The following is a 14,223-nucleotide window of genomic DNA, read 5'->3' as shown; positions in this document are numbered from 1 at the left end:
TCTTACATTCCACATCATACAAACACAGGAAGAGCAATATATAATTCAGCTCCTCCTGCCTGTCTATCACTCACTTAGATCATAGCTGATCTATATCCGGAATTATTAAACAAATTGTTTCTATGATCTTTATATAATTTTACAAAAATGATTAATCTCAAAATCAAAATTTCCCAATTGATTTCAATGACTTACTGGGTATAAAGTCCTAGGTCTTACCATCCTCTGTGTAAAGCATTACATTATATCTCTTCTGAATGGTATCATTGTAAGTTTGCTGCCCTATGGTAGAACTTCCTTACCAGAGAAACTATAGTCAGACCCAGAAACTATTTACTGGGTAGTTCTCTCCAACTACCCAGTAAATAGTTAAGTTAGGTTTCTTCTTAATCTTCTTTATCTAGGAAAATATAAGCCCTCTCTTTGCAACCTGCATGTTAATTTTCTCCCTGGTATTGCAATGGATTGTAACATGTAATTATTTGTTGGTTAAGTATCTAGAGTCATAGAGTATTACAATGTAGCAACAAGCCTTTTGACCCATCTACTCTGTGGCATGCTATTTTACTGCCTAGTCCAATCTATCACGAACTGGACCATAAGCCTCCATACTCCTCTCATTCATGTACCTATCCAAGCTCAGCATTTAATACAATTCATTCCTACAGCCCTGATTGGAAAGCTCCACAACCTGGGCCTCTGTACCTTCCTCTGCAACTGAATCCCTGACTTCCTAACTGGAAGACGACAATCTGTGTAGATCAGCAGTAACAATAATCAACGTTGGCATACCTCAGGGATGTGTGCTTAGCCCACTGCTCTGCTCTCTTTACACACATGACTGTGTGGCTAGATACAGCTCTAATGCCATTTATAAATCTGATGATGATACAAATATTGTTGGCAGAATTTTAGATAGCGACGAGAGGGGGTGCTGAGTGACATTTATCAGCTAGTTGAGTGATGTTGCAGCAACAAATTTGTGCTAAATGTCAAAAGGAGCAAAGATATGATTGTGGATTTCAGAAAGGGCAGGACGAGGGAACACACACTAGTACTCATAGGGGGAAAGAGTGAACAATTTCAAGTTCTTGAGTGTCAATATCTCTGAGGATCTATCCTGGACTCAACATATTGATGCGGCTACAAAGAAGGTATGATGAAGGCTATATTTCTTTAGGACTTTGAGGAGATTTGGTATGTCACCAAAAACACTTGCAGATTTTTACAGATGTACCATGGAGAGCTTTTTAACTGGTTGCATCATCATCTGTTATGGAGGGGTGGGGCTTCTGCACAGGATCAAAATGAGCTGCAGAGCTGTAAACCTAGTGAGCTGCGTCATGGGTACTAGCCCTCATAGTATCCAGGACATCTTCAAGGAGTTTCATAAAATTGAATGAAATTTTTTGGATTCTTCTGTGCATCTGGCATGCTAACACACAGACGAGCACAGAGCTGTGCAGTGGTGTCAGTAAATTGCAACAAGTTCCTGTGTGTGGCTTTCCCATGTCATCCATGTGGAGTCAGACTTCCATAGCTCTTGGACCTCTCTAAAGTGGGCCTACCTGAGCAAGTGACAGCTCAGACTTTAGAACCAGGTAAGCCAGCTCAGGAACATCCTTTTAAATGACATACATTCTTGGCTCTTTCTAGATGCCCCTTTCCCTGCCCTCCCTGGTGACGGTGCCTAACTATGACCCCCCAGGTTAGAAAAAAAGTAATTCAGCTAACACTCTCTCCTCATGACTAATCTACTGATATTTCTCCCCTACCAGCTTTGCTGACATGGCTTAACACCCCCACCGCCAATCTTCACAATTCCTTCTAACTAATCATCATCTCAGTTTTCCCGTCAAACAGTTCATTCATACCCTCTTCCATTTCCAGCCCAAGCCCAAGCCTTACACTTCTGATCCTTATCTGACCTTATCCGACTATGTGAGCGACCTCTGCTCTTCTGATGCTAGACACAAATCTCCTCCTGACCTCGGCATGGTATCTGCACCTTGAACCCCAACCCTTCTCTGAATCTCTCTGTCCCACTGCTTGGTACTTTTACCTGACTTTGCTCCAGTGGAGCCCAGCCCCAGATTTATTGGGCTTCTGTCACCTTCTGGTGCTTAAAATTTGATCTGGTGAGCTTCTGAGCCTTCCAGATATTGGATCTTTAACAAAACCTTCACTGGGCCGCTGCACACCAACTGCATAACCTTCTAATAGGCTTAAACAGTTTCAATAGGCCACACTTGGAGTAGTGTGTCCAGTTCTGGTCGCCTCACTATAGGAAGGATGTGGAAGCACTGGAATGAGTACAGAGAAGATTTACCTGGAGAGTCTGCATTATGGTCAGAGATTAAGGGAGCTAGGGCTTTACTCTCTGGAGAGAAAGAGGATGAGAGGAGAAATAATAGAGGTATACAAGATATTAAGAGGAATAGATAGAGTGGACAGCCAGCGCCTCTTCCCCAGGGCACCACTGCTCAATACAAGAGGACATGGCTTTAAGGTAAGGGGTGGGAAGTTCAAGGGGGATATTAGAGGAAGGTTTTTTTTTACTCAGAGAGTGGTTGGTGCATGGAATGCACTGCCTGAGTCAGCGGCGGAGGCAGATACACTAGCGAAATTTAAGAGACTACTAGACAGGTATATGGAGGAATTTAAGGTGGGGGGTTATTTAGGAGGCAGGGTTTAAGGGTCGGCACAACATTGTGGGCCGAAGGGCCTATACTGTTCTGTACTATTCTATGTTCTATGTTCTATTTAATGTCAGAGAAATGTATACAATATACATCCTGAAGCTCTTTTTTGCAAACAGCCACGAAAACAAAGGAGTGCCTCAAAGAATGAATGACAGTTAAATGTAAGAAACCCAAAGCCCCTCAACTCCTCCCTCCCACACATAAGCAGCAGCAAAGCAACGATCCCCTCCACCACCGGCAAAAAAAGCATTGGCACCCCGCACCGAGCACTCAAGTGTGCAGCAATGCATCAGTAAAGACACAGACTTTCAGTACCCCAAAGACTACTCGTTCACCTGGTGTTTGGCATACCACAGGCTCTCCCTCTCCCTAATAAGGGAAAAAGTGTTGTCCCCGTTTCACAGCGAGATGGGAGACATAACAAAGCAACTCGCTGATTGTAGTGTTGAAAGTCTGTTGCATCGCTTCTTCTGAGCTCTGTGCCCAAAGAACTCGGGTCTCTGGGCACACAGCCAGCAGCCAGCAGAGATCTCTGCTTAAGATCTCCCATCTCCCACGATGCCTCAGGTGGCGGTGGCACTGACCTCGAATCCGCCTGCCTCCAGAGCCATGAAAATCTGGCACCCTGAAGGCATGTTAGTCTTCCACTTGCTTCAATATATGTACCAATCATATTGAGATAATTCTCCTGCTTTTCCTAAAACCATGTTGCAATAAAATGCAGCCTCTTATTTGAATAACTTGTTATTTAATGTCTAATAATGTTTTAATACCTGCTTTTGATGCAACATTTTAAGATTCAACCTTATAATTTCAGTATTTCTCACTGAAGAAAAATAAACATTGATGTAAGCAACTTATTAATTGTAATGATTTAAAAAAGGGGCTGAGAGATGTTTAGCCAGCAAATGTATTAGTGTACACTAGAGGGCATGCTTGTTTACAGAGTTTCCTTAGCACTCTGAGAAACATTCTGAGAACAGCAGGTAGCTCTGAGCCAAGGCAGTGGATTGGGTAAAAATGAGTACATTTCTAACCATTCTAAATCAAAAGCTCCTTTCACTGCTCCTATTTCATAAAACACAACAGAATCTCATGAACACAGTTCAATTTGGAGGCTTTTTCTGCTAAACATACGGCAAAAAGACAGTCAACAATACAATTATTCTCAATTAGAAGAACATTCCATGCTATTTGTAGAGACACTGCAGAAAGACCTGCCAGGCCATATTTGTTTGTGAAAGTCTGCCACACATGGTTTTATGGCTGCTGGAAACCACCTTTCCCCAAGAACCCGAACTTCATGTGTAATCTGAGAGTGTGTCTGCTTGGTTTTCTTCCTCTTCTTTGGCACTTAAGTTGCAGAGGCAGAGTGGTCAAAGATGGAAAATTGAGTAGAGATGCACTATGCCAGCTCCCCGCCTGTCGAACTTTCCATCACCAGCTCCCAAAAGCCAGCTAACCATATTCAAATTAATTTGTAATGACAGAGTATTGTAAACCTACCATGGTAACCGGCATGTTGCATGCCATGTGCCACGGGTAACACAAGCCACTAAAAATGCAATGGTCCACATGAGAAAATAAAACGTATGCTTTTAACTCAATTTGATGTCTCTTATTATTGTTTTACTAGATTTGGAAGTGATGGTATCTTTGTCTGCCTTATATTTACCAATCCTTTCAAATTACCCTCACCATCAATATCTGGCAGTGATATTTTTCCATTCCACTTAAAGTAAATTTATTATTAAAGTCCATATTGTATACATTGTATACAACCCTGAGATTATTGTTGTATTGTGGGCATTCACAGTAAATACAAAGAAATAAAAGTAAACAAACATAATAATTATAGTAAATAAATAAGCAATAAATATCAAGAATGTGCAATGAAGAGTCCTTTATAGTGAAACCATAGTTTGTGGGAACACCTCAGTGTCAGGGTGAGTAAAGTTGAGCAAAATATCTCCCCTCTGGTTCGAGAGCCCGATGGTGGAGGAATAACAACTGTTCCTTAACCTGGTGGTGTGGGTCCTGAGAATCCTGTAGCAGTGAGAAGAGAGCATGACCTGGATAATGGGTGTCCTTGATGATGGACGCTGCTTTCCTGCAACAGTGATACACGTAGATGTGCTCAATGTGGGGAGGGCTTTACCCTTGATGGACTGGGCTATATGCACTACTTTCAGTAGGCTCTTCAGTTCAATGGCATCATACCAGGCCATGATGCAACCAGTCAATATACACTCCACCATACATCTACAGAATCTTGACAAAGCTTTAGATGACACACTGAATTTTTGAAAACTTCTAAAGAAGTAGAGTGCTGCCATGCTTTCTACATAATTACACTTACGTGATGATTCCAGGACAGGTCCTCTAAAATGATAACATCGTGGAATTTAAAGTTGTTGACCCTCTCCACCTCTGATACTCCGATGAGGACTGGCTCATGGGCCTCTGGTTTCCTCCTCCTGTAGTCAAAATCAGCTCCTTGGTCTTGCTGTCATTGATTGTGAGGTTGTTGTCGCACCACTCAGCTGGTTCTTTTTTCCCTTCCAATACATGGGGTACTTTATTTGTTTCTGACATCTCCATTTAAGCAACTCTGAGAAGGAAAAATTGGTTTGTTCTTCAAAACATTAGTTAGATCATCTTTAGAATTTTCTGCAGAGCTCTGATCACCACATGACGTGGAAGGATCTGGCAGTACTAAAAAAATATAGAAGTTGCCTGTCTGGAGAGATTGGATAGGATGGATTAATTTCCATTGGAATGCAAGAGGAGCTCGGGTTGATCTTATAGAGGTTTATGCAACTCACAATAGATAAGATAGATAGTGAGAATTGTTTTCCCAGCAGAATCTAGAAATAAAGAAAGGATTTTGCTTTCTGTGGGCAAATTGGAAATGCAAAGATTGACAAAGATGATAGTAATGCTTATTCAATACTTCTGAGAAAACACCTGTTCAGCAGAAATCTATGCCTTCAACAATACTGTGAACATAAAATATTTTTATTTATTCTCAGAATCCAGGCTTTCATGCAAGGCCAACATTTATTGCACACCTATAAATACTGTGGAGTCATCTCCATGAGTTGCTGTGGTTCTAATACACCTACTCTCATTCTGTCCTTGAAAATATTTGGTTTAATAGTACACGATACAAAGACCTGGCTTGTTACATATTTTGGTTGGTAAAATCAAAGAGCAGGTCTTAAATGAAGATCTTAATGGTTTGATCATAATTACTGATGAAGTGTCATTGTTGCCTCATTATTTGAGAGTTATTTTCCTTTAATTGAACAATTTAAATTGCAAGTATTGCATAGGTCATTGGTAAAATCTGGGACAAGAGAGTGGGTACTGGTTTAGAATGTGAGGAGAATATAATGAGATTAATGTAAGATGAGCTACTTGATAGTTGTTGTGGAATTAGTTGATGAAAGGGCCTATTTCCATACAGTATGACAATTAATAGTGGTAATGCAGGTGCCAGTTGTATAATCTTGAATGTCAAAAATTACTGATTGTACATATTTGTAGAACATAATTTTAACAGAATGTTCTGTAGATTCTATTGTCTTTCTATATCTCTGCCAAACTCCCTCACATGCTAAGCAAATGCCACACAATGAAAGAAAAGGTTAGTTTATTTAGGGTCCTGTTGTAATCTTGAATCGAAGGGAAAAAACTACTAATTGAACTTGGACATTCCTTTAACAGCAAAGCAACAATATCATACTATGCAGGAAAATAACTGAACATTGTTTTTTTTTCTTCTTTTCAAGTGCTTGGAATCTCCTAAATATTAAAAATTTGAATTGGCACAAGGTTCTTAGTATTGATAAACTTAATATTCACATTTTTTAATGCATGTTTAACTTAATATCTACCTATTCAAAGAATTCTACTGCAAAATTTGCTCTTGTGCCAAGTGGACAATCTACCAGCCATGTGTATGCAATTCAAGATTCCGTGAACATTTGCAGGACTTAGTATTTGATGCATTTATTTTTGATGCTACCATTGCTGCTGGGATAACCAAAAGAAGTGAGTGCAGTGACCTGTTCTAACAGAGGCAGTGACTAAATGAAACAATGTAAATGGCCATCTGTCTGATACCCAACATGGTTCCCCACAGGCGGCTGAAATAAGTTATGAGCAAACAAAGGTCAATGTTGCTGTGACCTTAACATGTATAGTTAAAAAGATAGCTTCCGGCAGAGATGGACTCAAAAAGCATATTTAATTCATCAAAGGGTCCATTATTCCCTGCTCTGAGTTTGCAAGTCCTGATATATTGCTTGTCCATTTGCTTCAGGAAACGAACATGTTGGGAAAGGACAGTGGCACGAACAGGATGAGAAGGTTTTACGGCAATTTTTTTCCTGTGTCCCTCTATAGCGTTAATAGAAATGTATATCATCAAAGAGAAGACTAATATCTTAAAACTGCATATATATTAATCCTCTGAGAAGCTTACCTGCTCATTGCAGCTGTGGTGATCAACACTGTTAAGGCCTGTTAACATCCTTTCAGTAGTGGCAGGGACACTCAAAATTCACATTGCTGTCTCATTTTTCCGTACCTCTTTGCTGCTCATCAATAAACACTGTGGATAACGTTGTCTGAGTCCATGGTTATCAGTCAAAAACAATTTTGCTTGCTTTCTGCCCTCACATTAAATGGGCATATGTAGTATCTAAATTGCCCCCAGACAACCTGTCTTAATACTTATATTTTTACATTTCAGATATTTTTAATTATTTTTTTAAATTTCTGCAATATCTGTCTCTTTTGTCACTTCTCACCCCATATTAAATTGGAGCTATTATTTCTTTTATCCCTTTTTATTTATTCTGTCTCCGGGTATATTTTCAGTTGCCTCAACTTAACTTCTATCTATTGACATCTTCCTACTTGTAAACACATTGGAAATCTTTTCAAAGATGCCTGCAGTTACTTGGGTCTTTACAAATAATGTGAAAATATTAATAGTTGCCTCTTTCCTTAACACAATCAAGTTATAACTTGACAGACAAATGAACGCTATTATTGGTGAAGAGATTTCAAATTCTGTACAAATTTTCAAAACTACTTTCTTGTTTCCACTAATGACACCACCCCTTCATTGATCCTCCCTTCATTAATGGCTGTTAATTATGTTGGACAATTATGGTACTGCTTAATAAAGTAGCATTATAGAGGCTAAGGACTATTAAAGCAGCCTGGAAATGTATTCACTTTGTTGGCAATGATTGATAATTTATAATCCTCAGCAACACCCGTCACAGACTACCAGCACAGGAATGTGATCAATTGGCCTCCCAGGGTTTGGATTTTAATTTTTAATAGGTCTCTGCTGACCTTCTTAGCAGTTGATATCTGAACACAAAAGTTTTCTGTGTTAAGATCATGATGAGGGGAAATAGTTAGCAGAAGCAGTATAATTATTGCTTTTTAATTATACTTGAATTCTTTTCAGACTAAAATAAGATGGCCGTATTGTTACAGTGCCAGAAAACTGAAGATACATTATGATGGATAGCTAATCACAATTCTTCCCGGTTTATTGATTTGGAATTCCTCAGCATCTGTGGCCATGCTCTCAACCACTCTGTTCTTTCCTTAATCTTTCTGCTTTTTCATCTCTCCCCTTTTAGGATGCTCCTTTTAACTCATCTATCCTACTATCCCTTCCATTGTCTTGGAGACTTTTTTTTGACATGAAGTACTTCAAGATGTTATGTTAATGGGACAGAGGCTGTATAAAGATGATAAAACAGAAGATACTAGTGATACTAAGCAGGTCAGGTAGCATCTGTGGAGAAACGGTATTAATATTTCATGTAAATGATACTTTATCTGATTTGTTCATCAGCTTAATTTGCTTATTGCTTATATAATTACCTTTTGTTATAGTTGATGGAGCATCTGGAAATCAAAGCAACATGATAATCATACTTTTTTGTTATTAAAAGATTTAATGATAATCTTACCAATTGTTCTACATCAAATATAGTACATTGAATTCTCTGAAAATATTGCTATTTCATCAACGAAGTAGTGTGTTTGCTAAATCTGTCAGGCTGTAGTTTCAGGATGAAATATTCAGTTTTATCTCCAGCTGGAGAGAGGGAGATTGAAAATTTAGCCGAGTGGTGTAATTATCACTCAATGTCAACAAGACCAAGGAACTGATTGTAGACTTCAGGAGAGGGAAACCAGAGGTCCATGAGCCAGTGTTCTACAGAGGATCAGAGGTGGAAAGGGTCAGTAACTTTAAACTCTTGTGTATCACTATCTCAGAGGACCTGTCCTAGACACATCATATAAATGTAATTGTGAAGAAAGCATGACAGTATTTCTACTTCCTCAGGAATCTGCGGAGATTTGGCATGTGATGAAAAACTTAGACAAATTTCTATAGATGTGTGGTGAAAAGTGTACTGACTGGCTGCATTGCGGCCTGGTATGGAAACACTAAAGCCCTCCCAACCATTGAGCACACCTACATTGCTGTAGCAAAGCAGCTTCCATCATCAAAGATCCTCGCCACCCAGGCCATGCTCTTTTCTCGCTGCTGCCAATAGGTAGAAAGTACAAATGCCTCAGGACCTGCACTACCAGGTTCAAGAACAGTTACTACTCCTCAACCATCAGGCTCTTAAACCAAAGGGGATAACTACACTCATTCTATTTCTGGTGTTCCCACAACTAATGGTCTCACTTTAAGAACTCTTTATCTTGTTATTTCATACCTGTTATTTATTGCTGTTTATTTATATGTGCATCTACACAGTTTGTTTTTTTATTGATCCTGTTTACAGTTACAATTCTATAGATTTGCTAAGTATGCCCACAGGAAAAAGAATCTCACGGTTGTATGTGGTGTACTCTGATAATAAATTTTACTTTGAACTTTGAACAATTGTTCATTTTTCCCTTTCATGATTTAAATTTCATGCCACCTCTGTTTGTAACTGGAGAGAAATATAATACTGGAAAGAAGATGATTTTTAAAACTCCCTTTCAGTGAAAATTTATGTCTATTCATATAGTCACTGCCTGTTACACTGCTGGTGTGTAGGTCAGCAGTGAAGGTCCTCCATCTCTGTCTGTCCTTGGCCATCTTCTCTATTGTGCCCTTGGTGTGGTCCAGGATCCTTATTTCCGCCTCTACAGTACGGTGTCAAGTTATCTTTGGTCTCCCGTGTTTCTTCCACCCTTCAGGGGTTCAATGAAGTAATGTCTTGATGAGGGAGTTGACCTCTCTCATCACATGCCCAATCCATCTCCAACGTGATGATTGTGGCCATGTCCTCTTGGTGACACTGAAGGAGTAGGGTGTGGTTGGAGATTTTTCTTGGCCAGAAAATGCGGAGGATCTTCTGGAGTCTCATGGGTGAACAACAGCAGCTTGGCAAGGTCATTCTCTGTCATGCACCTGCATTTTGAGTCATACACGAGTGTGGTACAGCTTCACTTTGGTGTAGACACTGTCATCTACAACATTATGATGCTGGCCGGCTATCTTCCCTTCCTGAGTATAAAACTGTTTCACCATTTGCTGCCTTTAGTCTGCCAGATCCTGTTCATCTGCTTTCACTGACGCTTAGTATAGGTAGGTTGTAGTGATATTTTGCCGCAGTTATTTGTACTAACTTACCAGAGCTATACATGGTTCATATATTCCAAAAAACGATTTTTGTCTTGATCTTGGCAGTGTTCCAGGCTCTGTTCATCGTGCCAGTAGCTGCCTTTCGGTTTTCATTACTGTCGTGCAAGTCCCGGGTGGAGAATCAGGAATACCACTGACACACGTATAGAATTCTTCATTGCGGTTTCCATGACAGTTGTAGCTCTGAGCTGCACTCCCAAACCTGGAGGACTGGTTGACTCTTAGTATGACCTCTACCCTTTGACCTGTTTGGCATGGGTGATCCTACCAAGAGTCCTGCCTCCAGCCATCATCTTCTTCTTTGGCTGTCCATTGATTTTCAATGATGACTGAGGCCTGGGCAAGGGAAGACCGGCAGTTGCCCATGCTGCAAGTCTCCCCTCTCCGTGCCACCAATGTTGTCCAAGGGAAGGGCATTAGGACCCATACAGCTTGGCACTGGTGTTGTCACAGGGCAATGTGTGGTTAAGTGCCTCGGCTGAGGCTCGAACTAGTGACCTTCAGATCACTAGACTGACGCCTTAACCACTTGGTCATGCACCATCATAGCTCTCCAGTTTATTGAGGTACCCTACAAGTTTGTGGTCCTTTAATATGAGGCATACTTAGTTTGGGGAATGGGATTTGCTTTTGGATGTGTGGGACATATTACAGCATATTCCACCTCCACTTCAGATACATTTGGGCTGAAGTCGTTTGATCTAAATTTGGGAAGTCGGGTACCTACTGTATGTGTTACAATTTCATCATTTTGACATTTGCAATTGAGGGCAAATTTCTCCTATGTCAACATCAAGCAAGCTCATTAAAGGCATTCGATAAAGAATAGATGTAATTGGTCAAAAAATGTCTCTGCTCCATTTCAGATTGTATTATTTTATTGTACCATGACATATTTCCTTCATCAGTTTAGTATGAATTAGTGCCAAAATTAGGTCTAGTAATGTACAATTCCACAGAAAACCTGAGCATTACTGAGGAGAAATCATTTGCAATCACCTGAAAAGGATACATAAATAATTTTAGTAAATAGTCTTATTGTTGAATATGGTAAAACTTCTAATTTTCCTGCAGATGGCATTATTTGTCAGAGTTGCATGCACAAGACAAATTGGCCAGCTTAGAAATTAAATTATAGAATAAAATATATTTTCAATTAGTACTTTAAATTAGTGTGCACTAATCCCACATTTTACAGTAATTTACTGTACTAATAAACCTGCAGCTGTCTCTCAGCTACATGTTTCTCTGCTGGGATTATCACTTGTCCGGAAGAATTTTAAAAATATCTTACTGCTAGCTTAGTGATTGCACAAATCCCCAGGTGTTTCACTTACCAACTGCACCATGCTAAATTTTATTTCCAAAGCATCTTCTTAACAAGAAGTTGTGTTGCTATTGAAGATAAAATAATGTGAATAACATGTAACCAATATTAATTTGGATTAAGTTTTACAGACTGCACTGCATTCATGCTCTCAGTGTAATTTTTTTAAGTACAAAATTCAAAAGAGGCCTTTGGGAGTATGAATTAATACATATCAGATCTTGTATCTAATTTTGATATTATGCCACAAACCAGATCCAATGGGGCAACTGTGAATGCTGTTTTGCTTGGAAATTAGATAAATGCAAAATGACAAAGATCTATTTACTTCTGAATGTAAAAGATTTATTCTTTTCTCATAGACTTATGTAAAGACGCCTCATCGAGTGAAGTGTTCCTACTAGCATCTGCTGCTCTTGCCAACATCACATTTTTTGATTCAATGGCCTGTGAGATTTTGTTACAGTTGAACGCAACAAAAATTCTTATACAAGCCTGCCGTGACCCTCAGCGAGTTGACACTCCTTACTCCAAAGATCAGGTTAGTGCAATTATTTTGAACAATGCTCCTTATCTTCATGCTGTACTGCAAACTATTCTAAATTTTAAACTTACTGAAGTACTAAAACAAGAGAATTAGCCATGAGAAAAGCAACAGAAGTTGACTTCTAAAATTACTTTCATTTGTTTCTGAATATTTGATAGCATAATATAGAGACTCTAGGCTGTATTGCACTGATGACCAGTCCATGGTTCGACAGAGAATCACCTGCTGGCTGCAGTGCGCAAGTCAACCAGCTCTTTATCTTCCACACTTGTGTTTACAATCATATGTCAATGTATCCGATCTTTCAGTCTGTCACTGAAAGTCATCAAGTTCATGGATGCAGCTTATTTGTGCTGAGGTGAGGATGCCAATACACTTTGTATCTGGCCCTTCAACTTTATGCCAGGCATTGCTGACAAAATTGATTTAATTAATTTGATTGAGATAGCTAAACTCCATTGAAAATGCAAATGGAGGTTAAGTTTCATTTTATTTAACACTAGCCTAATGTTTGAGTAAAAAGTAATTGCAGAATAAAAAAGGTAAAAATATTATAAATATACTATTTATCATATTTTTATCTTTCTTATTTTTGCAGTTTTTATTGTTTAGTATATTTCAGCTGTTTTTAAATCTCTTAGTAACAGAAACTTATGACTCAGAATTATTAGAGACATTTGGAAACAGTAAGAAAATTCTGAGCAGTATGAGCTGCCAATAGCTCATAAGAGTAGTTAGAGGTGGGGCTGCAGGATCTAGTATCTGAGTGCTAGTCACTGGGCATAGGCAAGGCTGTATCATAATTTGGCTATAGCAGTGAAACTTGGAATAGCTTCAGATTATGCATGAAGTGTATGCAGCAGTGGGGATAGTATGGTTATATGGTGGTCGGAGTGGGGAAAGATTGTTAAATCCCAAAAGCCTACCTGCGTCAACCATGATCCCAGCCTTTAATTCTGATACTAAATAGGTGTTATATCAATGATAGATAATCATCGTAATATTAAACAAATAAATTGACAACTTTTTTCTTGTTGTCCTATTTGCACATGTATAGCACAGGCACTACAATTTTTTACATTTCCATGTACGTCTGGTTTAAGACGGTACTACCGAACATGTGTGGCAGCTCTCTGGTAGTTCGAAAGGCAAGAAATTCGACTAAAAACATTACTAATAACACATTTTCTTTAGTAAATTGTGGTAAATTATCACTGAAAGCAATGAAGAGCTGAGTGAAGGCAAAGCGAATTAGAGGGATGAACCGTACTGAGCCATTTGGAGAAGAGAAGTCGAGGCAGAGGAGTTTTGAGTGCCCTGGGTGCGAGCTCAGATTGCCCTGGGCACTGAGTTGATTTGGAGAAATTGAGAGCAGCTTTGGGCTGGATAGAGTGAAATCTGGGCCTGGAGTGAGTCACTGGGTGGTTTGGTTCTGGCCCAGAGCCTTTAGCTGCAGTGGGGCCCGGGCACAAGTGCGAGGTATGATATGCTATCTGGACAATTTAAATATTAGCCCAGAGAGACTGGAAAGTCAGGGTGTCGGGATCGGAGGTGAAAGGCAATTTTGATTGCTCTCCCACAATGTTCACCCTGTCTCCATGGTGCTGAGGCTATGAAGACTGCCCTTGCTGCTCTGTTCTGTGCCTGCTAATATGATGAACTGACTCCAAGGCTTTGGGCCTACTCTGGGCTGCTCTAGGGTTTGGATATAAGGATCCGTTTCAATTTGGAATGTTGTGGCTTACTTCCATTGTTTGCTCGACTTGTGTTTTCTTTCCCTTTCTCTGCGAATCGGGTGTTGGTCTTGATTTTATCTTTTTCAATTGTATTCTTTCGGGTTCCTTGCTTTGAGGCTGCCTGTAAGCAAACAAATCTCAAGATTGTATTATTTATGCATTCTTTGATAGTAAATGTACTTTGAAAATTTGAAACATAAAACAATGACACACGTGCAACAAAT

At 39.5% G+C, this 14,223-nt stretch overlaps 1 protein-coding gene across 1 annotated transcript in view; it reads left to right on the top strand.

Annotated features, from left to right (window-relative positions):
* The window catches only part of LOC140729577 (protein inscuteable homolog), a 405,000-nt gene that overhangs the window by 352,880 nt on the left and 37,897 nt on the right, over nucleotides 1–14,223 (top strand). The window contains exon 10 of the mRNA XM_073049495.1: nucleotides 12,079–12,257. Coding sequence (XP_072905596.1) covers nucleotides 12,079–12,257 — 179 coding nt within the window. The remainder of the gene's footprint in view (nucleotides 1–12,078; nucleotides 12,258–14,223) is intronic.

The sequence above is a fragment of the Hemitrygon akajei genome, chromosome 6 (assembly GCF_048418815.1).
Source record: "Hemitrygon akajei chromosome 6, sHemAka1.3, whole genome shotgun sequence".
NCBI classification, from domain to species: domain Eukaryota; kingdom Metazoa; phylum Chordata; class Chondrichthyes; order Myliobatiformes; family Dasyatidae; genus Hemitrygon; species Hemitrygon akajei.
This window is presented reverse-complemented; position numbering and strand designations above follow the sequence as displayed.